The following is a 26,929-nucleotide window of genomic DNA, read 5'->3' as shown; positions in this document are numbered from 1 at the left end:
AAGCTAGTGCTCTCAAGTCTCAAGTCTCTCCCACTCTCTACCTTCAGTCCTTCACTCTTCAGCACATCTCATTTTCAGCGCTCCACTTCGTCTCCCTTGCTCTCCGTCTCCCCTCACTGTCAGGTATCATAGCTGATGGCTCTCACACTCACACTCTTAGTTTATTGTTAATAGATGATTTTTTAGTTAGTTAATAGCTAAATTTGCAACTATTAATTATTATGATTTGTGATTGTGTTGTGGATTGTGATGAACTGATTTTTTTCTATTTTTTATATTATTTTTTGTGAGTCTTGTGACGTTTAATTTTTTATTTAGTTAATACTTAATAGTTATTATTACTTAGATTTGTGATTGTGTTGTGAATCTGTGATGATCTGATTTTTTTTTTTTTTTTTTTTTTTTTGTGAGTCTGTGACATTGGGTTTGATTTTTTATTTAATATATAGTTATTATATATTTGGAAATTATTTTTAGGTTAAATTGAATCTGTTGAATTTGAAATGGATGAAGCTACTAGCACAAAAAGTTCACCTTCATCTAATGAAGGAGTGCCAAATGATGAAGTCCTCTTTGGCAGTATGTGACTAAAATAGAAAAACCATCTGGTTCTACTGTTAAATCAGGTGGAAACACATACTTTAAGTGCAACTATTGTGGTAATATTTATTTGGGATCCTATTCTAGGGTTAAGGCTCATTTATTAAGAATTGTTAATAAAGGTATTAAAGTATGCCCTAGTGTGACACCGAGCCATAGGTTGGAAATGCAGCAAATGCATGATCAAGTTGAGAATGATAAGTTAGAAAGAGAACGGAGAAAACAAATTCCCTTACCCCCACCTCCCCCAAGCCGTGGGCCTATTGGGAGTATTCCCCTATTTCGGACACAAGAAGAGAGTGATAGTACAAATCCCTTTGATGGTAATAAGAGGAGGAAGGTTGTGAATCCTACGGTGGAGAAATTATTCCAGAATAATGCTAGACATGAATTGGATAGTCAAATTGCTAGGATGTTTTACACCGGTGGGATTTCATTTAACTTTGCAAGGAACCCATATTATCGTAGTTCCTATTCATATGCCGCTACTCATAGCATTCCAGGTTATATTCCTCCTGGATACAATGCTTTGAGAACAACACTTTTGCAAAGAGAAAAAACTCATGTTGATAGACTTTTGAAACCAATTAAGGACTTTTGGGTTGAAAATGGTGTAAGTATAGTTTCTGATGGATGGTCAGATCCACAAAGGAGGCCTCTTATTAATATTATGGTTGTATTAGATGGGGGTCCAGTGTTTATTAAGGCAATTGATGGGTCAGGTGAGTTCAAAGACAAACATTATATTGCTGGGGTGTTGAGGGATGCTATAAAAGAGATTGGACATGAGAAAGTTGTCCAAGTCATCACTGATAATGCTAATGTGATGAAATCTGCTGGAGCTCTTATTGAGGGTGAGTATCCTAAAATATTTTGGACACCCTGTGTTGTCCACACTCTCAATCTAGCTTTGAAGAATATTTGTGCAGCAAAAAACACTGAAAAGAATGAAGTTACATATGAGGAATGTAGTTGGATTACACGTATTGCTGATGATGCATCCTTCATACGTGTTTTTATCATGAACCATTCAATGAGGTTGGCAATGTTTAATGAATTTTGTCCATTAAAATTGCTCCAAGTTGCTGATACTAGATTTGCTTCGGTTGTTATAATGCTAAAAAGGTTGAAGTTGATAAAAAGATGCCTTCAAGCCATGGCTATTAGTGAGCAATGGGCTTCTTATAGGGAGGATGATGTTGGAAAAGCTCAAAAGGTGAAAGAGATGATTCTAAGTGATCTTTGGTGGATAAGGTTGATTATATCCTTGAATTCACAGCACCTATTTATGATATGATACGAGTAGCTGACACAGATAAGCCTTGTCTTCATCTTGTGTATGAGATGTGGGATTCAATGATAGAGAAGGTAAAGGTAGCAATATATCGACATGAAGGCTTGGAAGATGATGATTATAGCTCATTTTGGAGTGTGGTGTATGATATACTTATTGATCGTTGGACTAAAAATTGTACTCCACTACACTGCTTAGCTCATTCCTTAAATCCTAGGTAAATACATTTATTTTCTATTTTCTATTTTCTTTAGTTTCCCTTTCTAGTAAAACACGCGTTTCATTTATATTTGTTTTTTAATCTTTAACTCTAGGTATTACTCTACTGAATGGCTTTTGGAGAATTCAAAACGCATCCCTCCACATCGAGATCATGAAATTTCTATGGAAAGGAGCAAGTGTTTGGATCGATTCTTTGAAGATGTGAATGAATTAAATGTGGTAAAGTCTGAGTTTGCTGCATTTTCAGGAGGGAGGTTTCCTTCACCAGCTGTCTTGACAGATAGGTGAGTCTTATAACCTTTGGTTTGGTGGCAATACCATGGCTCCGCATTTCCAACTCTTCAAACCCTTGCCCTTAAACTTCTTGGACAACCTTGTTCATCCTCATGTGCTTAGAGGAATTGGAGCACATACAAATTTATTTATTCCTTAAAAAGAAACAAAATGGCTCCTGCACGTGCTGAGGATTTGGTATATGTGCATTCTAATCTTCGACTCTTGTCAAGGCGCAATGCGGAGTACATAAATAGAGATACAAAGATGTGGGATATTGCAGGAGACTCTTGGAATGAGAGCACATACATGGAGGAGCTGGAATTCTTGAGAATGCAGCTCTTACACTTGATGAGCCAGAGTTGGAGGCCATGGTTATTGGGAATGTTAGCACTAGTGTTACTACTAGTGAAAGTGAAGTTCGAAGTGAAGCTATTGATCTTGATGATGATGAAATTGGGGTTTGATTGTCTTGTTGATGTATCTTTTATTTTGTTTTAGTTTCAAACTTGTGAGTTGTATTTTAATTTTCGAACATCATGGAATGTTTATATAATGAAGTTGTATTCTAGTTATTATTTACTATTGTTCTTAAATTTGGTATATGTTTATATAATGTGAAAAAAGTATGTTTAGCAATATATTAAAAATATAAATAAAAATATTTTTAATAATTTTTTAATCGCCGCACCCCGCCGCACCCGCACCCTACTTTTTCAGAAATTGCCGAGTCCCGCACCCGCACCCGAATCCTGAAACGCACCCGTGCTTCATAGCTTTAAAGTGACACTGAAAAGACAACCCTTCCTCATATAATGTCATAGTAATAGATAAAAACAAGAAACTAATAATTTAAATGGTCTAGTTATCAAATCATGTAAATTTTTGTTTTACTTAAGCTCTTAATCATTCTTCAAAATGAGGAGCAATTGAACCGTGCCCCACCTCACGTGCAGCATTATAGCAAGAGGAAAGTCATGACTGCAGCAAAGAGGCCTGTGCAATATTGGTTTTCAGCTTTTTGCCAACACAAAAATAATCAGTGTCACTCGCACATTTTAGATGAATGCATAATCTTAATCTCAAACAGGAAGAGAGACAAGTCCGGAAATGGAATGGAAGTTATATTTTGTTAAAGATTTTAGGCGTTTGAAGCCCATCATTTCCTTTTGTAATCTATCATTTACTTTTGACAACTTTATGTTTCAAAAATCTAGTGTAGCTATACCCTTTTCTCTCCTTTTGTTTTTTTAGTGGGAGAGGTTGATTTACATCTCCATTTGTCTTTGAAATGGACATTAAACACAGTGAAACTTTAGTTTTTCATGAATCTAAAAATGCATATTATATTTTTACCCCATTATTTAAAATCAATTTTCTTATATTTGAAATAAAATTTTAAGTGACAACATATTGAAGTGTGATTTGAGGGGAGATATTTTATGAACATTGGACACTTCTTGAGGGAAATTGAAGCATGCTTTGTTTGGATAGGGTAGCGAGATAACCACTAATATATTTGTGGGTACCATAACTTAAAAATGTCATCCCATCCCAGGTCGCCTAATCAAAATCCAGGCATTCCATAAGATAAAATTTAGGCCACGAGGCTCTTTAAAGTTTAAGTGCCTGTTTGTTTGCACTTTCCTCTAGCAAAAAGCGCTTTTTGAAACCCAAAAAAAATTAAATATATGCATTTGGTAAGGTTTTAAAAGTTGCTTTTTCTAAAAAACTGTGTTTTGAAATGTGAAAGAAGCCCACTTTAACATAAGACAGCTCTTCAGAGCATTTTGTAAAAGTCAATGCGCGTTTCATAAATATTATCGTTGGAGGCTGTGTTCAATTACCAAATTACCCAAACATTTTATTAAAAACCTAATTTTACCCTTTGATAAATCAAAGGATAACACCCCTCAGGAGCTCACCTCACGCGAGATTCCTCTCATCTCTTTGCTTTACTACAAAACAAGCCTCTTCGTGCTGCTGCAGGTAAAAGTCTCTCTTGCCTCATCTGTCGGCGATCTTCTTCTTCTCTATATATATTTTTTTAAAAAAATTTATTTGTCTATATTTGATCTGAGAAAAACATTTTGAAGGTAGAGTTTTTGATCAACAAAACACCAAGCAACACTAATCTGCTACCAAAAACCACCAGGTACCACCAGAGATTATGAAATATTTGTTGAAAAACTTTCAGATCTGTGCATGTTTTATTTGTTCTTGCTAATAATCTATTTGTTCTCTTTTGGGTACTAAAAAAATTTGTGGGTACATGCTTTGTATTTTTTTTCTTTTATGGATATATGCTCTGTTTTTACATGCTCTGTATATTTCCATGTTCAAGTCACCTTTTAATTTATGACAAAAAATTGTCCAGCTCCCCTTTCTCTGTTCAAGTCACTTTGGATTGAGATTTGATTTTTTAAGTTTAAGCATGATTTGGGTCTTCTTTGAAATTGGGTATTTTAGTTTTTGTTTCAGGTTTTACTTTTTAAAGCAATTTTGTTGTCTTGTATGTGTTTGATTCATTGTCATGATTTGTAAAATGCTTGTCCTCTCATAGAAGAGTTTATTATTGAAGCCGTATGGTTAGGGCTGTAAACGAACCAAGCTGTTCATGAACAACTCAAGCTTGACTCAATAAAAAACTCGTTCATATACAAATAAACTAAGCTTAAGCCTTAGTTTTAGGCTTGTTTAATAAACAAGCCAAGCTTAAGCAAAAAAAATTGTTCGTGAACAAGTTCATGAACAATAGGGCTCGATACAAAACATACCAAGCTTAACCTTGTATATAGCTTGATATATGTTTATTAAATAAACCAATTATTATGATATTACACACGTTTTGGAATGTTAATTTATAACTTGTTTATTCATATATGTTTTGGAATGTTAATTTATATAAATTTGTGAAGATTATAGTTGTACGAATGACAAATGTGGATGTAAAAATTGCATTTTGAACAGTTACTCAAGCTATAGACAATAAATGATGATAGATGGAGGGATTTGATTATGTAAAGTTGTGATGTTAAATTCTAATCACAGGTGTTAGAAGCATGATAAAATGAGTATATATATATATACACACACATAGTGTGTGTGTGTGTGTGTGTGTGTGTTTTTACTTGATTTTTGGTGATATTATAAGCATTTGATGATGCAATTTTTTTAGATCCCAAGCTAGAAAACTTGACTTGAGCTCGAGTTTGCGCTTGGTTTGGCTAATTAATCAAGCCAAGTCAAGCCAAGCCGAACTCAAGCTTTTTAGCATTCTCACAAGCTCAAGTTCAAACCATTGTTATGAATTCCATTCCGTTCCGGCCGGAACGGACGGAATTTCTCGTACCGGTATATAATCCGGAACTGGAATACCTTTGTTCCACCTCGGGTCAAAATCCGGCCAGTTCCGGGGTATTTCGGTCATTCCGGTGTGTTTCAGCGAATACCGGCCGAAACTAAAGATTCGGCCGGTATGTATTTTGGGTTTGTTTCACACTTCACAGTTCATAGAGATCGAAGAAAAAGAAGAAAAGAAGAAGAAGAAGAAGAAGAAAGATAAGATTCACATCAGATCAAAGAAGAAGAAAAAAAAATTCAAGTCATGGACAAAGCTCAAGTACTGCCATTAAAACTCACTTCTTCAAGCTTGTGTCTCTGCCACTTCCATAGAGAAAAAGATGGAGTGTGAGTCTTTTATGAGGCTTTGAATAAAAAAGCTTTGGAATGTCTCTAAACTCAAAGCCACTGTTTTTCCTTTGCTAGAGAACACTTACCTGTTGAGCTTAAGGATGCATTAAAAAAAACAAAAAAAGATAAAAAGCTTTTTGAAGTAGAAGAAAGGAGGAGATCAGAGTCATCAGACGAAGAGGAAATAATAAGTGGAAAAATATGAATGGGCTAATGGAATTGGTAAGGAAACTGCTAGGAAATTTCCTACTTGAAAACTATTCCTAGATACTTAGTTATTTACAACAATGCCACAAGTAAAAAGTTAAAAAATATTTACATAATTTTTTTTATCCCCTTCACTTCATTTTTTTTAAGGTGAAACTTTAAAATAAAATTCCTTACTTTATATAAAAAGTAATAATATCTAGTTACACATACATACATATATATATATATATAGGAACTCCGAAACACCCTGAAACGGTATGCCGGAATAGGCCAGTACTGAAATATTTCGTTCCATTGGACAAACCGAAACGGGGACCAAAATGGAATTAATAACATTGGTTCAAACATTGTTTTTAGACTTGTCTCAAGCTCAAGCCAAGCTTGAGCATTTGATTTTTATTAACGAGTCAAGCTCAAACACACACTACTCGGCAAAGCTTGACTCGTTTACAGCCCTATGTATGGTTGTGTAAAAACACTAAAAAAACACTTTTTAACAGCTTTTTTAAAAAGCATTTTTTAATAACTTTTACCAAACACTCAGTTTTTACGAAAAACCCAGTTTTATACCGCACTTTTTGAAAACCCCACTTTTTCAAAAAGTCCAGTTTTAAAAAGCTGAACCAAACTCACCCTAAATCGCAATTGAAGAGCAACTGAGATTATAGGTTAGTTCCAATTGCAAGCCCCGGGGCTACGTTGGATGAGTGAAGAGCCGAATAGAGGTTCAATGTAGCAGGAGTCCCTGTTGCACTAGGCTGACTGATTCCTTCTCACTCACACCCCACTGGTGGAATATGTGAAAGGCTAAAAAGCGCACGTACTCTCAGCAAGATACACATATCAGTGAGTCTTGAACCTATGACCTCACCGTGCACCTTATTATAATAAGGTAATGATGTGTTATTTGAGTTATAACTAATTGGGATGTGCCATTTAGAAATCCTTCTCAAAAAAGAAAAAAAAAAGTTTGTGATGAAACAAATCCATCTGAAATACGAAGGAACACACTACTGATAATTAATTTTGGTTAGGAACTGTGCTAGCTTGATGCATACAACAATAATTGCCTCAAAATTGTACATGGAAACTATTTTCTTGTATTTTTCCCATGTCTCCCACATTATACCAACTCCAAAGAGTTTCCCCAGAGCCTTTCGAGTACCTCAAGTAAGAATCATATGCCCAAGGGCAGATGATAAAATGAGCAAGTTACTAGTTCTACTAAATTCATATAACTTCATTTATGAACTATTGGTTTCTAGGAAGTAACTACCGATGCAAACCTATGCAAAAATCAGCTGGGGATGGCACATCTCCACAGCTTATTTGAAGGCAATAGCTGCTGAGCTCAAAATCTCTCCTTTGCCATCTAAGCTCCTGGTGGAAAGAAACACTACCTTGAAGTCGAGTACAAGGATGGCAAAGTTTAATGAATGCCTCCAAATCTCACTAGAAGGTTCAAATAACTTTGAACTGATATTGTTTGTATATTATATTCACAACTCCGCCTTTGATTCCAAGTCAACCTCAGAAGAACTCTCTTCTTTTGATTCCAAGTCTACCTTGGAAGAACTCTCTGCCTTTGATTCTAAGTCTACCTCAGAAAAAGTTTTACTTGTAGAAGTCTGCGATTGGTTAGGAGATGGCTCTTGGAGTTCCACTTCATCACCTAAGAATTTTGCAGTGAATCCTCTTGCTTCCGAGTCAAGATCAGGCCACTCGGAAACTATTCTTCTGGCACCCTGTGAGATTCACGACAAAAGTTAGTAAATGCTCAATCTCTGGGGGTAAAAGACAATTACATTGATTATGCCATGGTGCAAGCATTTAAAGGAAGAAGGAAAATAACTCAAAGGAACAAACATTTACCTGAAGCTTCGGTTCCTTTGTCATGGGGTTGTTGCAAAGATCGATGGTTTTTGCTTTCGATTTTGTGGCATTACCACACCATGACTCACACCATAGCCATTCTTGCGGTAATGAGAAAATGGGTACTGTATGCTGAGCATAGTTTGGAAGATCCTGAAATAAGAATATAGGTATTCAGCAAAGGAACTTTGAACAGCGGCAGGAAAAAAAAAAAAAAAAAAAGCAAAGCCAAAATCAATTGTTATTCTAAAGCATTGTTTAGCCCCCATTTGGTATCAGTACTTTCAAAAGTACTCTTTTTGCTTATGACCTAGACAAGTGGTTTATACTATGGCATCATGTTTGCAGCCACTTTAAATTGTGGTTATATAGAGGGGAATCCCTTACTTTTACAACTACTTATCAGTCCCATGTGTTGAAGTCCTTTTTAATTGAGCTTTACTTCAAAATAACCAAGGTAAGCACAATATTGCTGACATGTGAGGAACTAATAATTTATGGGATGCATACAAGATGACTCCAAAGGAACTGAAACAAAACAGAACTAATCATTTTCACAATTCATCCAGACAAGAGGGAACTAATTCGAATATTTAGCAATTGTTCAATAATTATGGGAAATATGATATTTCTGACACACGAGCAAACTGGGTTGTTAAGGCACACAAAATGAACTCAAATGAAAAGAAGACAGAAAACATCTTGAACTTAACCACTTGCCTGATCCAGATTAGATAAACTGTTGGGATCCTTGCTAAGACTTTCATAGAAAACTCTTAGATTATCTCCTGCTGCAGTCTCTCGGAATTTCTTCAGATCAACAACATATAAAGCACTGGAAAAAGCATAGCGGATTGTTAAGCCCGACTGAATTTTTGAGGATTCATCATTTTAGCAACAAAATAAACAAAAGCAGCAACATACCTGATATGATACGGTCTTCCCCGTAAATGCTCTTTCCAGAAACCCTGTTCCACAGAAAATAAAGGAATATAAATACACCGAGGTTTATTAACAGACAATTATGTGTAATGACCAAACACCTACAATTAAGATCTACATAAGAATTAAAATTAATATAGAAAGTGGAATCTACTTGTCTCCAAAATCGATATCCATCCATATCCTTGTTGTTGTCACAAAAAGGAGTATAAGCAAGAGGTCTTCCTTTTATATCCATGTCATAGAGTTCTCCCATGTCTGCCCTGACAATTTGATCCGCATCAACAAAAATGACCTGCAGATATTGATTATTTTTTTAGCATACCATATGCATTAAGCTGGCAAGCGATAGAAGATAAAGAAGCAACAATGAAGCATTAAGCTGGCAAGCAATAGAAGATAAAGAAGCAACAATGAAGCATACTATTATAAAGTAGGACTCAGAAAAAGTCACACCTTTTCCAAAGAAATAGGGAAGATAACATCAAGGAACAAGATCTTATAGGCCCAAATAATTCGCTGCTTCTCTTTCTGCTTATGCAACCATGTGGGCCACTTGTAGGTGATTAGCTCATAATCAAAACCATATTCTTCTGCCATATGTGGAATCACATCCTGCATTGTATATCAATAACGAAGAGAAACATAAGAAAGATTTATTATTTCTTTATTAAATTGAATGACCATAAGACACCTTCTATATATATAGCTTAGATCTACACAACCTTAAACTGAGGAGAGAGGTAGTTCTTTATGAACCAAAATTTAACTGGACGACGTGTGTTCTTTAGGACACTTAGAATCATGATTTTCAGAAATCGTTCATACCTGCAAGAACATATCATTTGAATGTTACCCCCCAAAAACAAAGCATATTTCACACACACACACAGAGTACCACTTGGTCAAACCATAAAAACTAGTTTATTAAGTATGAATTTCAATATTTGTACAAGCATGCAGTTATCTTTGTAAGGATAAGTAGGTTTCACTGCCACATAGAATTTTGCATTGGCAATGGGTGGGTTTCTGTGTGTGTTTGTTCAGACACAATCACATGGTCTGAAAATTATCACAAGCCAAACATTCTAACAATTGCTTCTCCTCAAAGCATTAACTATCAATATCAGCAGAGGTATAGGGCCCTCTCTCTCTCTCTCTCTCACACACAAAAAGTTTTTTGAAAACTCTACCAAAAAAATAAATCAATTGTAGGTGCATTTTTGGAGTATAAATGCACTAGGGCTCCTCTCTCTCACACAAAAAGTTTTTGGAAAGACATACCAAAAAAATAAATCAAAAGGTGTAGGTGCGTTTTTGGAATATAAATGCACTAAGGCTTCCCTTGAATAAATACTGACTCTTTTAAACCAAACTAGGTAATGAAACAATCTGATTTTTTTTTATAAGTCAAATATTGTTAGTTTGAATATAACAATAACAACAATGCATTAGTGCCCATTTGAGAGGGTGGCAATGCACAGCTTTTAACCCCACTTTTTCCTAGCCACATCTTTTCCAAATAGCCCATTTTCATAAAACCTTCCAAAATAAGTTGTATCAAGCAGGCCCTTAATCCCATCACTTTCGGGATCAGCTGTGGATCTTCTACAAACTAATCGGGATTGACCACATATAGTATTCTCTACCATGTAAAGACATGAGACTGATAAGAGTAGAGTTATTAACTAAAGTTGAAACCTGATGTAAATGTATACTCCCATATACTCATAAGTATGTATATTTCAAACATAAGGTCAAAATAATAAACTGATAAGGCAGAAAATTGTTTAGAGAATTGTATACAATTAGAGTGAAGGATAAAGGAACACAAACACTCACAGGTGTCCAGAAGCGATAGAAAAAATATTAATTGTTTTTCCATGTCGCCCACCCTTTCCTTGCTCCTGAAGTGAAAAAGGTCAAAATTATCACTACTAATAAAAAAAAAAAAAAAAAGACTGATCCATATCATAATTTGCCAATGATCTTTTACCAAGTTCTAATGCTACCATGAGAATTGTAGATCAGAAAAAAGCTAAAGGTGAATTATATGATTTATAGTTGGATCTGTATGATTCAGTAGACGGCTTGAATACAAACCAAATAAGAGCAAGTGAGTTCACATAAAATGAGGATGGGGAGGATGAAAAATAAAAATTCCTCACCACTGAAGTGCTCTCACTCTTTTTTGATTGCTCACTGCCACCAATAAATCCAGAAGCCCATTTCAAGAAATTGGAGTTCCAGCCATTTCCCTAAAAAAAATTGATAAAAGGATTTTATAAGGCTACACCAACACAAAATAGCACACAATTCTCTGGCAAACCTTATTCACTAATATGATGTGGACAACTTTCAGCCAAGATAACAAGTACTCACTTTCTTGTCTTCTGAATTGTCATCATCATCAGGAACCAGCAATTTGTCATGCTCCTTTCCCTTTTTTTTCACTACTTCCAAATGAACCACTTTACCCCGCAAATCACTAATAGTGATACGTTTTGAAAATTGGTTCTCCTGACTTCCATCACCATCATCCTTCAGTACATAAAGCTCAGAACTCCTACCTGGAGCAAGTTGCAAATACCAGACTCCAGGAGAGACTTTCATTTGCCAATAACCCAGATTGGCCATCACAATAGTATCAACCAAGTGGGGTGTACTCTTAGTTCCAAGAATCAACTGAAGGCCTCGAGGAGGATCATGATCTTTCTCAGAACAATGACCTGGTAAAGGTGGCTCATTAATTTGACTATTACAGAACTGGTAGCATAACCTTCACCTCATTATTCAGTCATAAATCACCATATTTCAGTTCAGTTGAACAAACACAACCTTACCAGTGAGGACAAGAGCTTCAAGATCAAACACAGCTTGCAATGTCCTTGTGTCACCGAGGTTTTCAAGCAAAATATTATCCAGGTCATGGCTGAAGATTTAAAACCAACATAAGAAAGGGAAAATGTCAAGAAATGTCATAGATAAAACTAGTGTTGTAGAAATGAAAGCCTTCTACATTTGTACAGAACAAAGAAATGATAACAGTAACACAATAACTTATAAAAAGTATGAAACATACACAGCAATAACAGGCTCAACAAGCCAAGGCTCAGGAACATCAAGGTTCATGGTGAGGGTTTTGGACAATGGCATGTTAGCAAAAAATGCTTTAGGGCCATTTATTGTATAGTCAGTACTGCTGAAATCATCCTGCAAATCAGAACAGAACTAAGACACCAAGCATGGGTACTCAAATCAGGATATTTTTTAGAATCACAAGCCTTGGCTATACCATAGTTGGTACTACATATCTGTAGTAATTCTTGAGAGGAAGATCAACAAGCGAGCTCTGCGAGGATATAAAAATACAAATATGTTAGTCCCTCAAAAAGTAGATACAACTTTACCCAATTATTTGATATAAGTACAGGCAGAAACATGCACAGCTGAGTGAATCAGTCAGGACATTTAAGGTAAAATGGGAGTATAATATCTATAAGGAAGGACTGCATTTCATTTTTTATAAATATGCAGCTGTCAACTCCTTCCCTTTGCAGCACATTGGATGAGAAGGATGGCTCCTCTATAAAAAAAACCCAAAGCCTAAGGAAATGGGAATTTGACCATGCAACATTTTTCAAATATCATAAACATAAGAAGAGTTTAAAACAAGAATTAGGCCTTATGCAAGGGATGATCAAGACATCTCAAATAATCAATGTACTCCACACTTGGCCATCCTATCGTTTTAATCAACTTTTCTTCACCAATCAAAAAAAAAAAAACATTCAAGTAGAAGTGACCATTAACTCACCAATGGATTTAGTACAATCCTCATGCTAGGCTGAATGTATTTCTGCAGAACCCTAAGAATTGAAGACAACTTCTGGCCAGATGGACTTAAAGGATCAACAACCGCATCGATATGAATAGTTGAATTTTCATTATCAAAAACAACAGCACTGCACAGTTAAGAATAACAGGAAAAAGGTAAGGATTTAGGGTACAGAGAATTGTTAGATTCTATAAATCTAAAGTCAATAAATGCTTATTTCATTAAAAACCATGTACTTGTCTGTTTATCTTTCTATTGGTAATTACACATGCACCCAATGGGTCTTGAACTAATACTTTCAACCTCTACCTGCTCTTACAAGGGGATGAGGTGCCATTTGAGCTAGAGCTCATTCACTATTTATCCTTATTTCATATCTTATAGAACATAGTATGATCACTCTTGTATGCAATGAGAATAAAACAATAGAGAAAATGCGCCTACTCAAAGTTGCAGTAGAGTCTTTCACCTGTATTCGGCATTCAAAACCTCAAAACGCGCACTTTCAGAACTTCGATCTCTCATAGCCATTGAAGATGACACGACCATAATAGCATCACTAATGAATTTGCTGCAAGTAACATTTAGAAAATCACCATGGAATGTTATACACGCTAAAGAAGACAAGATGCTGAAGAACTAGAAAATGCTAACCAAATTAATAACATCCACATAAGCCTAAAAGAAAAATGGATAAGCAGATAAGTCTGTTGTAGATTAAAGTCACAGAAGACAGGAGATAGGATTGTTGATAAGACCTGTCTGTATTAGGAGAAGAGACGGTTAACATAGTGAGTGCTTATGCTCTACAAACACGTTTAGAAGAATCCAGTAAGCAACAATTTCAGGGAGATATAGATAAATTACTTCATTCTTTTGGAAAATACCAAACAGAAAACACATTTAATCAAGGACTAAATGGCGATGTTGAGAAAAACAGAAGACTTGAGAGGGTACATGGAGGTCAGACATATTGAGAAGCAAAAGCAATAGGTAATACTATCTTAAATTTAGCAATGGCACATGAAACGATAACGACAAACACTTGATTTAAGAAAAGGGGTTCATCCTTGATAACCTTTTAGAGTGGGTTGAATTTTTGTTAGACCATAGAGGTCGTTGTAAAGATTGTACATTGATATGGAATAATTGGTGGATGTGCTAAAATGCAAGCAAGGTTTGCTTCCTATGGGTGCTAATTTCAAAGAGAGGAAGATATAGAATCCAATTTTAGAGGTGGTGGAAAGGAGACTTGCAGGATGGAAACATTTATATTTATCCAAGGGAGGTAGAGTCACCTTAATTAAGAGTACTCTATTGAATTTGCCTACCTACTTTCTCTCTTTATTTCCTATCCTTGCAGATGTGGATAACCAAATTGAAAAACTCCAGGGGAAATTTTTATGGGGTGGTATGAGGAAGAGTCTAAATTTCCTCTTGTTAAATGGGCAATTGGTTGTGATCCACTTTCTTAGGTGGTACAGGTCATACAAATCTGAGAATTAGAACCCTTGACAACCTTCATGGATACCATTTATGGAACGGTAGTTAGGGGGATTGGGGAGGATAAGATGTGTTGGCAACCAGACAAGAAAAAGGGCAACAAGGTTGGTGTTTACTACCAACTTTTGGGTGCTAGTGATCATCCTTTCCCTTGCAAAATTATATAGAGTTCAAAGGTCCCTCCAAGAGTGGCCTTCTTTGATTGGACTCCAGCTTTGGGTAAAATTTTGACAACTGAAAATTTAAAGAAGAAAAAGGTAAGGATTATAGATTGGTTTTATATGTGCAAATGTAATGGTGAATTTGTTGATCACCTATTGCTACATTGCCCTATTTCTTCACACTTGTGGTCCATGATTTTGGGGTTTGTTTGGAGTTTACTGGGTGATGCCAAAATCAGCTTTGCTAGCAAGGACAATTTGGTCGTCATTAGAATGGTCATGTTTAAATGGTTATCCCTCATTACTTGATGCGGTGCATTTGGAGGGAAAGGAAGTTTTGAAGATACCAAGACTTCTATGTCTGACCTCAAGTTGTTCTTTTTTAGAACATTATAGTACTGGCTGTCAGCCTTGAGGAATCTTTCTATATTTTCTATTGTTGATTTATATATATATATTACCTATCAAAAAAAAAAGATTGTAAATTTATAGCAAGAGAAAGCGTAACTAACATGACATAAAATGGTAATATAGACATTTAAATAAGAGATGTAAAAGAAGGCATCGAGAAGGAGACCAAGAATAAGATGCTGAAGGGGATGGGAGATAAAAAAATTTTGTTCAATAATATTATGGTAAAAGACAACAAATGGGACTTAGATGAAGACGCTAATAGGTTGTGAAGAGAGTTGTATTACAAGAGTGGACATATAGATTACTATTCTGTGATAGTTGCATTATATTGTTAGTCCCTAAACATTAGCCCATGAGTGATTCTAGTTCCTGAAGTTTAAGGTGATCATTTTTAGTCCCTAACAAACAAACTTTTAAGTGGTTGCTTTTAGTCCCTAACAAACTTATTTTAGTCCCTAAACCAGAAGTGATCGTGTTTAGTCCCTAATGTGTCTAACAAAGAGATGATGTGTTAGTTTTTAATTTGGCCATCTAAGGGACTAAAAGTAATCACTTTAAACTTCAGGGTTAAAATCGCTCATGGGCTAAAGTTTAGGGGCTAATAGTGTATTTGAGCCAAAAAGAAAACACAGGTTTATTAAGCTTTATGAAAACCAGAAAACCCAGCAAAAAACTCCCCACCCAAGAGAGAGATAGAGAGAGAAGTATGGAGGAGATCATCATCAACAAGGAGCAGAGAACCAACATACCTTGTAATAGTGTCAGGATCTATGTCCTGCCAATTTACTTCTTCAACAATTTCCATAATGTGCTTTATTCTCTGCTTAAGCTCCACAGACTCTAGAAGATGTAGATCATGGCTCAAAAAGGTGCTTTCATCAATGGGAAACATAACCTGTCCAATACCAAACTATAATATTAAGAAGACGAAATTGTTTAATGGACATGGGAAATTATTATAGCACCATTTACAAGCTATCTCTTAAAGAAATAAAATAGAGAATCCATTATATTTTTGTGAAAGATGATAAGCTATAAAAAAAAATACCACTATTATTACATAAAATGAGAAATTCAACAAATCTAGCTATTTAAAATCATCCCACAGAAACTAAATTAGGATTTATAAACAACTTCTATCAAATGGGAGGGAAGAAACAGAGATCATAAGACTCACCCTTCCATTAGTAATGACTGCATTTACACCAAATCCCTGTCCAAGTTGCTTATACAAAAAATGTGACACCTGTATTCCGTGATAAGTAGTTAAATTTCCCAGGGGCAATAGACTTTCAAGAACCCTGAAACCTTAAACTAATGTATACAACCCCAAGACCATTCAAAATAAAGGAAAAGGAAGTGGAAGATAGAATCGTCTCTTGAACAGCCATTTGCTATGACCCATAGGAGACCAATTATAATCAAGAAAAAAGAATACATCCAAAAATAAATAAATAAATAAATAAACCCGTGGCTAGTACACTAGAATAGAAACATCTAGAAGCCAATTAGCAACAATAACACACCTTATTTAAGTGTTTTCTCAATTGGTCGATTGAAACTTCAGTAAGAGCAGATTTAAAAGTGTTGGACGGTAAACCATTGGCCTCAGCAAGCTCATAGACCGTATCCAGAAATGCTTGTGTGTTTTCAGCTGCTTTGGAAGATGCAAAGATGTACTTTTGCTCATAGAATGAGCAAAAGTGATCCAAAAAGTTCAATGCATTCTTCTTATGACTGCATGATAACATAAAAGTCAGGCATACACATTTAACATGCAACTGGTACTTGAGTTTGCATCCAAAACCATATAACTTATAAAAAAAAATTTTACAAGATTTATTTACAAATAACCAACATTAATATAGTTAACGAACCTAAATGAGGATGCAGTGATTTCAAACACATTCACAAAAAAGAGACTATATAAATCAGCATCCTGATTCGCACTAAATAGCATGCCTACTCGAGCACCTTTAGAACCTTCGATCTGCATCATAATGCACAATTGCAAAAAATATCAATCATGATAATGTTAGTGATACTGATGATGATTAGTCATAGCAGAGATAAATGATATATTAAGAAAACATAAAAAAGACTAGCATCTTGGTCAAGAAGAATAACCAGGTAGCGTAGGCCTTCATGTAGCAACTTCATTCCTTTCTTTGTTGCAACATCAACAGCAAGAAGATGTGTCACGGGCTTCAAATCATTGATAGCTGGGCAAAGAAATCAAATGTCAGGACTACAATGACTCAGCGAGATTCTAAGCATGAAGCTAATTATTTCATCTTTAATACAGCTTACTTTCAGGAGAATGCAAATAGTTAATATCATTTAACACAGATTCTCCTCCAAGAATGGATGTAGACAGAGACATGAACCTTGGCTTGCCATTAGCAATAATCTACATCAACAAATTAGCATGAAGTATTTAACTGAGTATTGCGACATTATTACAGAAATATCGCCAGAAAGATAAAACGAGTAAACAGATTTATCCTCTCACACTAGTCTTTCAAATGCTTTACCTGTGGATTATAGCGACTAATACCATTTTCTGATAGGAATTTGTCCAGCACATCAGTGCGAGAATTTATATGCCCATAATAAACTTGTTCCTGTATTCTGGGAAGCTCATCATTCATGGCATTTAGAAGAGCATCCTGTTCAAAGTAATTGCAAAAAAATTATACAGTGACAGGAAAGAGTTTATACACCACATGGTAAACAATGATGTCTCCATAATTTTAGTGAAGAAAGCAAATTTTTTAATAAGCCTAGTGAAATAAGAATAATATAAAAGTAACATATATCAGACATTAGTTGACTGGATAAAAGAGGGAATCCAAGCTAATGACTGAAGAGCCAAGGAAACTAGCCTGCCTTATGTACTACTATCAATGGGAAATGAGAGAACTTACGAATATAAGGGACACATATATTGGGGAAAGGGGGGGGGGGGGGGGGAACCTTCAGCAATACCTGATTAGAATCAAAGACAAGTCCATTCATCAAAAGGCAGCACTGCAGCTTAGCAAGACCCAACTTGAAAACAAACATGGAGCCCTCTTGTGACAGTTCCTTAAAGGTTTGCTCCCTCTCCAGCTTTAGTAATATATCTTGAGGAGGAGATTTTACCTTTGGTCTGCAGAAACAGACTGACTACACTTAATATAAGCTCAGTAGATTTGAGAAAGATAACCCGTATTGTAGAAAGGAGAGAAGCAGAACAGAGAAAACACCATTCCTCATAAGCATACAACTTGTGAAATCAACCTAAAAAATCCTTTTAACTTACAATACTGTTTCTACAAATGCCCCTTCAACATGGTGCATTTCAGGCACATCATCTAAAGAACCATCTCCCTCAATCCATAACTTATTGACCTGCCAAATATGTTCAAAATCACTATCGAGATATAAAAAAACAGTTTATCATATGATACCACCAAAGGATTAAATGTGCAGTATATGAAAAGTCAAAACATTGCATGGAAAGATTTTGTCATGTAAATATGCCATGCTGCCATTAAACAAGAAGCAAGTTAAGGGAACAGATCACTTGAACCCACTATAATTACAATTAAGATTTTCAAAAAAATAAAAAAAGGAGAGGCATCTTTTCACTTCTTTAATTCTTTAAATTCTCTCTACATGTATTACCTCCTAATATGCTAATTTATGCAAGGCTTAGTTAAGATTACAAAACATCATAAAACAGTAATTACATATGCACAAGAAAGTGGTTATTTAACCAAAGAAAAACTATATCACTTCATTCATGATGTATCTACTCTCATCTTGTAATAAATGTGATTGTCTATTTGCAAATTTCAAATGGTTTAGTAACAGGCAACAACAATAGCAACCAAGCCCTAGTCCCAAAATTTTGGAGTTAGGTATAGACCCTCAACACATGAAAATTTGGAACTGACCAACACAATTAGCAAAATTATGTCGACCCTGCTACTTATCTGAATGGCTTGTACTCTTTCCATTTTTAAGTTATCTACTACTTGTACAACTGCTTTTCTTTAATGTTATTATTAGTAAAGAAAAGAGAGCAAAATAATGGCATAAAATTTACAAAGCAGAAATAATCAAGTTTACATGTCAATTGCAGTAACGAATAAATGTTAAATAATACATGCTAAGAGTCAAATCCGTACATTGCCCAAAAACTGGAAAGCTGTTTTAACTCCATGGTTCTCCTTGATATAAATAAAGAGACGTATTATCTGCCACACAAACAAAACAAAAAATGTTAATATCTGTCACAAAAATAATACCATGTCATGCGCAGACAGCACAGACTATGAAAGTGGAAAAAAGCTTACTCTCAGTGGAAATGCAAGACAAATAGGAAAATGAACAAAAGAATGAGAAAATTACCAAACTAGATATGTCGTCCTCATTTTGACTGTCATTCTCCTTTGCAGAGGAATAAATCCCACCACCGGTCAATTCCATATGCTTGACAAACTTTGTAGAATACAATATAACCCCAAATCTCACAGGAAAATTATTCTCATATAGAGATGTAATCGTGTCAATTGACTGCAAGATTCCAATAATTATTAATAAATATATTAAAAATCTCACCAGCAATGCAATGCATGACAGAAATCCAATTATTTGACTGGCAGATAAAACTTGCCTCAAGACCGCAAACAGTAGCTGGATCAAGAACATAAACTGCATGGTAAAGGTTCTTACGTATATAACGTAGTTGTCCAGGGAATACTGGCATTAAAATCTGCAAAAGTTAAAATTTTAGAAGCCATGTTATCCACAACCTAATCTTACAAAACCATCCCAGTATCAAAGATGAGAGACATAAAGAAGGATTGAACTACCTCATTTAGATTGTTCCGCCATCGCTTATACATAGCATCTTCCTCCAAGTTATTGAGATAATGAACATGCGTTGAACGAAAATCAACACGGAACATACTGGACTCTTGAGGAGGCAAAGATGATAGGAGTTTCCGAATGGTGGTATGAGGAATCTGTGATAAATGGCATCAATAAGTTAACATAATTCAGGCTTGGTCAGAAACTAACTATAAAAAATTGTGCGGAAATTTGAAAGGAAAACAACTACAGATTTTTAGAACTATAAAAATTTCCGCCAATTTTCAACAAATTGATTCTCCATTTTGTGAAAGATATATGAGAAATAGAAATTAGAATAATGCCAATATTTTATTTTCATGAAGATAACACCCCTTTACTCACAGCTTCTTGTTTTTCTATTCTACACAATATATTCATTTCATGCATACTAACTTTTTTTTTTTTTTTTGATAGGTAAAGGTTTTGACATACTAACTTAGACATGCATGCTTTGCAATGGCCTTATTTCTAATGGGGCTAAAAAAAATGACAGAAAATTTTAAAGATTTGAGAAGGCAAATAGTTGAAAAGTACAAGGATAGCAAATTGAAAAAAGCCTTATATAAACTCAGATAGTGTCTTTACATAAGATTGTAAACAATTTTTAAAATAATCCAAACAAAGTAATATAGAATTCAGGACAATTTAAACCTAAATTATTCTTTGCTCTTGCAAAGAAAATTTTACAAAAAGAAGAAGAAGAAGAAAACTTTTTTCTGCTATAGCTACATTGGAATTGGCATATTGTTTATATCATTCTAGTTTCATTATAGCCCATGTAAACATGATAACCAAATCATAAATATATGGAAGTGTTTATATGTCCATTTTGTAACATCAATGATTGTTATGGATCACTATGACTTTGATCAATATATTTTTTTTATTTACATGTTACTCTTCTTGTATTTCAATTTTTAGTTGTTTTTTGTTTCTTTGTACATTGATTAGAAAAAATATTTCACCTATTGTAGTTGAAGTTTTTTTCACAACTTTCAGTTTCGTCATTGAAAGAAAACAAGAAAAACTAATTTTCCCTGCACATGAATTTAGGCAATTATCGATTGATTGAACTCAATACAGACTTTGTTTCATTGGATGCGTGCTCTAGGCGGCAGCCAGCATCCCTTCAATGTCATTTGCTGATTTTATTGACACTTTTTTTGTGATTGTATTCTTGAAAAGGTTTTGTACACGACCTATTTTCCCCTTTGGATTGGTGTTGTATGTCAGGATAGTGGGAAGGGGGTAAATCACCTTTTCCTTCATTGTAAGGATAGGAGGCTTATCAATTGGGTGTTTTGTATTTTGATTTGTTTGTATTTCCTGGGTTTTGCTAGGGAGTGCAAAAGATATTTTGTTTGGTTGGAGGAATTGGTTTGGCAAAAATTCATTGAATATTCAGAATTTGGTTCCACTTTGTTTGATGTGGATTCTTTGGCGACAACGGAATAAGAGAACGTTTGAGGATATAGAGAGTACAAGAGACTAGCTTCTAGCTCATTTTGTTGGAACTTCATTTTATTGGTCACAAGTTTGGGGACGCACGAATAGAGATTATGTTCCCATGTTTATTGAGTCTCTATTTCATTGTGTATAATTTTTATATTTGTTTGTAATTCTTAAGGCCACTTTATGCCTTTCAATTAAATTTTCCTACTTACAAAAAAAAAAAAAGCTTTACTTATGAAAAACAATACATATGTAATACCAAAGAAAACAAATTAAAATAATCAACTGAAACGAAGCCTAGAACACATTAACTGAATTTGTAAGGTATAAACTTAAAAAGCTTCGAAATTACTGTGCAAGTCTAGGGATAAAGAGGTCTAAATACATTTGTTAGTTGAATCCATCAGAATTAAAAGATAAAGGGGGACTCTAAACTTGACTCAAAAAATCCGCCTTAAGATGCCAACCAAATAATTTGATTAAGAGATGTTTCTCTAAACTTGATGTTGATTCCAAGAACCCATTGGTGGTGAAGCCTAAGTATGTTCTATCCTGTATCTTTTCAATCATTTCTATTTTTACTTTATCTGTCCTGCATCACCATGAAATCAGTAAAACTCTTAATTTCAGTGGCTAACCTAGAACTTGACACAGGCTTCATTGAAAATTTGATAGCGTGCAATCTATTAGAAGTTGGATATATTGGGATTTTAACTAAATATTAAGGAATTTCTGTCCAAAAAATTTCCACACTTATTCAGACTTTTATGTACAATACAGATTATCAAGTATAAAAATGCAGAAAATGAGCATTTTTCGTCCAACCACAACTATTACATCTTATAAATAATTTAACCACAACATTAGTTTATCATCAATGCCAATGTAGCTGAGCAAAGAAAATTTTAAAAACATTTTACCTTCAACTTTGAATATTGATCAGCCAACAATAAATCCTGATGGACCATGTCAAGCAACCTGAAATAGGATAAAGACATAATAACAGAAAGAGTGAGCCAAAAATTTATTGAATCTTTGAAGCTGTAGGCATTCCAACAAAAGCAAATAAATATCTATTGAGCAAGCTTAAAAATGAAACCAAGTCACACTCAATGGCAACATTAGAAAATTTGCTGTGGGGTGGGGGAAGAGGGGGGGGGGGGCACTATTAATCTTAATCTTTTTTTTAATAGATAAATAGTCGAAACACAAACCTTAGGCACCACAAAGGATGCCATTACCACTAGGCTATTGCTTGAACCCCGATTAATCTTAATCTCATATATATGTAAGAAAAAAAATTATTTTATTTTATCCAAACATTAAAAAAAGAGTCATCCAAGTATACACAACATATACAGCCAGCTAGGGATCAATACAATCAAGAACACAAATTAAAAGCATCCATCAAATCATAAATCGAAGAGATAGTATGGCCTTCTACACTAGACATCCAATCTAATAGCGTTTTTAAAAAATAGAAGTTTTAGATCAATTACATAATTTATATATATATAGTTATGTAATAAATTTTATATATATTGTATCTAAACAGCACAAAAGTACAAACATAAGGAAAAAAATTTATGTCATTATCATTCATAAGTATATACTTTGAAGAATTCTTTTATGTTTTATTCTTTTATTTTGAATTGTTTTTAGATGTAAAAGAATATTATATAAGTACAAATATTTCTTCTTTTTTTAATTACATATCATGTACTCTATGATTTATAAGCCATATGAATATTAATGAAACATCTGTTCTTCCATTTGCCAAGATTGTGATTAAATCATCCCTATTCCTGCTTCTGTGGCCAACCGAATTGCTAGACTTCAACGAGACTTTCTTTGGGGTGGTCTAGGAGATGAGCCCAAAATTCATCTGGTTGATTGGTCTTCGGTGTGTACTCCTCTCTCTTCAGGTGGGTTGGGGATCAGGAACCTGAGAACCTTCAATGTTGCCTTATTAGGGAAGTGGTTATGGAGATTTGGGCAAGAAAAGGATGCTCTTTGGCGTCAAGTGATTGAGGTGAAGTATGGTTGTGATTGGGGTGGCTGGTGTTCTACCTCTTTCTCTGATCCTTATGGTGTCAGTTTGTGGAAAAGCATTAGACGGGGGTGGCACTCCTTATCTCGTTTTATTATGTATGATATTGGAGATGGATCAAAGGTGCTGTTCTGGCTAGATCATTGGTGTGGTTCTTCTTCTCTTGCCGTTCGCTATCCGGAATTATTTAGGATTTGTCGTAGAAAAAAGGCTACTGTGGCGGATCTTTTGAGGTACACCAATGGAGTCCTCCAATGGGAGTTTCAGTTTTGTAGGGATGTGCATAATCGTGAATTGGAAGCTTTCAGGAGCTTCATCAATTCCATTTATAGCATTCCTGTAAGGGGGATTGGGGAGGACAAGTCATGTTGGCTGCCCTGTAAGAGTAAGGGGTTCACGGTTAGTACTTACTACCATCTTCTAGTTGGCCGTAAGGAGCAAATTTTCCCTTGGAAAAGCATTTGGAAGCAGAAGATCCCCTCTAGAGTAGCTTTCCTTGTTTGGACCGCAGCTTTGGGGAAATGTCTGACTGTAGACAATTTAAGAAAAAGAAAGATTTGCATCCTGGATTGGTGTTATATGTGCAAGTGCAATTGTGAAAGTGTTGACCATCTTTTTCTTCACTGCCCGGTTGCCATGGAATTGTGGGACATGGTCTTCGGTTTATTTGGAGTTTACTGGGTTATGCCAAGGTCTGTTGTTGGGCTTTTGGCTTGCTGGCACGGTCGTTTTGGTCACCATCGTAATGGAGATATTTAAAAGGTCATTCCTCATTTCTTGTTGTGGTGTATTTGGAAGGAGAGAAATAGTAGATGTTTTGAAGACATCGAGAGTTCCATGCCTGATCTTAAGTCTCTTTTTTTCCGAACCTTACTAGATTGGTTCTCTGTGTGGAGAAGCCTTTCTTTTCTTTCTATTTTGGATTTTCTTGATTTTTGTAATGTTCGTCTTTGATTTGTTCTCCATTGTATACTTCCTGTGTACTTGGGTGACTCTCTCTTTTTTTCAATAAATTTCTTTATTACTTATCAAAAAAAAAAAGATTGTGATTAAATCAATTATAAATCTTAGATGTGCTAAAAAATAATTGAAAACTACATCGCAAAATAAGAAATGGTTCACAGTGAAGAGATACTATTACATTTTATACTAAAAAAGACTTAATACTAAATTTATAACCTAATATATAAGAGAAATGTTATGTGCATAATATTTTTAAAACATTTTCACAACAAATCCTAAGTGACAATTATTATAGGTTGTTATTGGTTGGCAAAAAGGTAATTTCAATGATAGGTTCAAAGTAAATCCAATAATAACTTACCATATATGCTTTGTTGTTAACGAAGCACTTCTCATTATGTGTGTGTGTATATATATATATATATATATATATATATGGGAAAAGTTAAAGAATGCCCTAAGGGCATTAGTTTGAGAAATATTTTTAGAAACTTTTTAAGGAAAAAGAAAAAAGTAACTAACTTTTTTGACAACTTTTTATATTTCCCAAAAAAGTGATATTAAGCGTGTGTTTGGATTGGGAGGCTGCGTCCAGCGTCTTGCGTTTGAGACTTTTTTTTTTTTTTCCTTCCCTACGCACACGTTTCAACGGGGGACAAGTGCACTGTTCACCACTGTGCGTGAACAGTAACCGCACAGTGGTGCACTGTTCATGTACTTTTTAAAATTTTTTAATTAAAAATAGGACCCGCATCACTATTCACCCATTTAAAAATTATTTTGCTACAGTGTTTTTAGTTTTCAGCTGTATCCAAACGGACCCTAAAACTTTCATAAAATTGTTCATTAACAAATGCTCTAAGCATATTTTGAAAGGATCGCGACTTAATTTCTTTGAGTATTATCTATATATTATCATTTAACATATGTTTTGAAAGGAATTTTCAAAAAGTACCCCCACATCCCCCCCCCCCCCCCCCCCGGGTCTACAAGTGGATCTGCCACTGATCACACTCACACAGAGAGCAGGTCTGGCAGTGAAAGCTCACATATAAATAAGCTGTAAAGAAATTTAGGACTAATATCTCAGGTTACTAATATCTCACGTTATTAGGAAGCACAAACACAGATACAATACTGTGACAAGCAATTTAAAAAAAATTATAACATGAAACGGCTGGTACAACACCGTTTTGACATGGATACAGCACCTTAAATAAAGCATCCATGCTTCCTAATTAGGTTAACTTAAATAAATCGCATTCAATGTTGCATCAATGTATGGATTTCAAAGAATTCATGTGATGCAAAAATAGTGCCATTAACAGAAGCCATATTCAAATTACCTATAGGCAGATTTTATTTCCTTTTTTTATTTTGGGGGGGCATATAGCATAGGCATAATGTTAGATGGACAAGATTCCTCAACTGAAGGTCCTATTCTGGCCTAAAAATAATAAAACCTCCTTTTTTCCCCATGTGCAGAGTAAACTGTTAACATATGACACCTACACACACACAAGAACATGCACAGGGAAAAACTTGAAAGGAATTTCTAGTGTCTACCGAACTTTAAAATTATCAACCCTAGTTCAAACATTAAGGGGGTGTTTGGTAGAGTAGTTTGTGATGAGATTTTTGTAGTTTTTTGAAATTTGTGTGAGTGAAAAAGTGTGTGGAAATGTGTGCAAAGTTGTTTAAAATGTAAAAATGTGAGTTTGGAAGTGTGTACCAAACGGGCCATAGGTTTTCATATTCTGGATTTATCAAACTTCAATCATGCGTTATAATAATATTGTATGGCCTTCTTAACAGTTTTATAAATGTCATACGTGTATATTTTCTTGAAAAGAATAACAAACAGATATCAAAGAAAAAACTTCCCAAAATTATATAGAACTAATAGAAGTATAATGCTCCTGATAAATGGTTATAAACCATTTCAATTAAACAAATTTTTCAACCTGAAAAACATGAAAGTCTAAAATGAGCAATAAAAGACAACAAGATGCAGTGTAGGTTGAATAAAGATGAAAACTTTGGGAATGGCCCTGATTTTCAGCATTAAAAGAGAAAAAGATATCAGTGAGAGGAAAAGCATTACAGATAGAGGTCAATATCTTCAATATTGATCAAAGCACCATTGAGAGCCATTAAGGACTTGCCAGGTGGGATCATTCGCTGGTTTCCAGTAATTTCATCCTTAACAGAATCATTGAGCTGCCAAACATTTACACAGTTAAATCAGGAAAACACATGGCTTGCAATATCTTTTCAGCAAATATTTTGTCCAACAAACAGCTACTTTCTATTTTACCTATCCAACCTGATAATCTGTGACAAAGTATGTACCTTCATGCGAGATAAGGAAGAAACAATGCTTGGAAAATTTTGACTAATCTCCTGCATTGACTGCAGAGGATCAGAGGCATGAACTATTCTCTGGGCAGTTTGATGTCCTAAATCTGTTCAAGGGGAAAAGACCATTATAATAATTGTAGTGTATGAAGTTAACAAAGGAAAAGCCATAAATTGTAAAT

At 34.8% G+C, this 26,929-nt stretch overlaps 1 protein-coding gene across 1 annotated transcript in view; it reads right to left on the bottom strand.

The window, feature by feature from the left end:
- Positions 1–7,283: 7,283 nt before the first annotated feature.
- LOC142618017 (UDP-glucose:glycoprotein glucosyltransferase) overlaps positions 7,284–26,929 on the bottom strand; it is a 28,542-nt gene continuing 8,896 nt past the window's right edge. The window contains exons 7-37 of the mRNA XM_075790995.1: positions 26,742–26,854; positions 26,494–26,609; positions 22,297–22,354; positions 19,885–20,037; positions 19,686–19,784; positions 19,421–19,585; positions 19,198–19,266; positions 18,327–18,415; positions 18,011–18,173; positions 17,557–17,691; positions 17,333–17,432; positions 17,150–17,244; positions 16,900–17,012; positions 16,549–16,759; positions 16,200–16,268; positions 15,772–15,917; positions 13,414–13,515; positions 12,924–13,071; positions 12,402–12,458; positions 12,189–12,319; positions 11,950–12,038; positions 11,489–11,835; positions 11,275–11,364; positions 10,949–11,013; positions 9,832–9,934; positions 9,563–9,721; positions 9,261–9,401; positions 9,089–9,132; positions 8,885–8,999; positions 8,165–8,317; positions 7,284–8,037 (exon numbers count right to left, since the gene is read on the bottom strand). Coding sequence (XP_075647110.1) covers positions 7,792–8,037; positions 8,165–8,317; positions 8,885–8,999; positions 9,089–9,132; positions 9,261–9,401; positions 9,563–9,721; positions 9,832–9,934; positions 10,949–11,013; positions 11,275–11,364; positions 11,489–11,835; positions 11,950–12,038; positions 12,189–12,319; positions 12,402–12,458; positions 12,924–13,071; positions 13,414–13,515; positions 15,772–15,917; positions 16,200–16,268; positions 16,549–16,759; positions 16,900–17,012; positions 17,150–17,244; positions 17,333–17,432; positions 17,557–17,691; positions 18,011–18,173; positions 18,327–18,415; positions 19,198–19,266; positions 19,421–19,585; positions 19,686–19,784; positions 19,885–20,037; positions 22,297–22,354; positions 26,494–26,609; positions 26,742–26,854 — 3,884 coding nt within the window. The 3' untranslated portion in view covers positions 7,284–7,791. The remainder of the gene's footprint in view (positions 8,038–8,164; positions 8,318–8,884; positions 9,000–9,088; positions 9,133–9,260; positions 9,402–9,562; positions 9,722–9,831; positions 9,935–10,948; positions 11,014–11,274; positions 11,365–11,488; positions 11,836–11,949; positions 12,039–12,188; positions 12,320–12,401; positions 12,459–12,923; positions 13,072–13,413; positions 13,516–15,771; positions 15,918–16,199; positions 16,269–16,548; positions 16,760–16,899; positions 17,013–17,149; positions 17,245–17,332; positions 17,433–17,556; positions 17,692–18,010; positions 18,174–18,326; positions 18,416–19,197; positions 19,267–19,420; positions 19,586–19,685; positions 19,785–19,884; positions 20,038–22,296; positions 22,355–26,493; positions 26,610–26,741; positions 26,855–26,929) is intronic.

This window comes from Castanea sativa, chromosome 1, assembly GCF_040712315.1.
Source record: "Castanea sativa cultivar Marrone di Chiusa Pesio chromosome 1, ASM4071231v1".
Lineage (NCBI taxonomy): Eukaryota > Viridiplantae > Streptophyta > Magnoliopsida > Fagales > Fagaceae > Castanea > Castanea sativa.
This window is presented reverse-complemented; position numbering and strand designations above follow the sequence as displayed.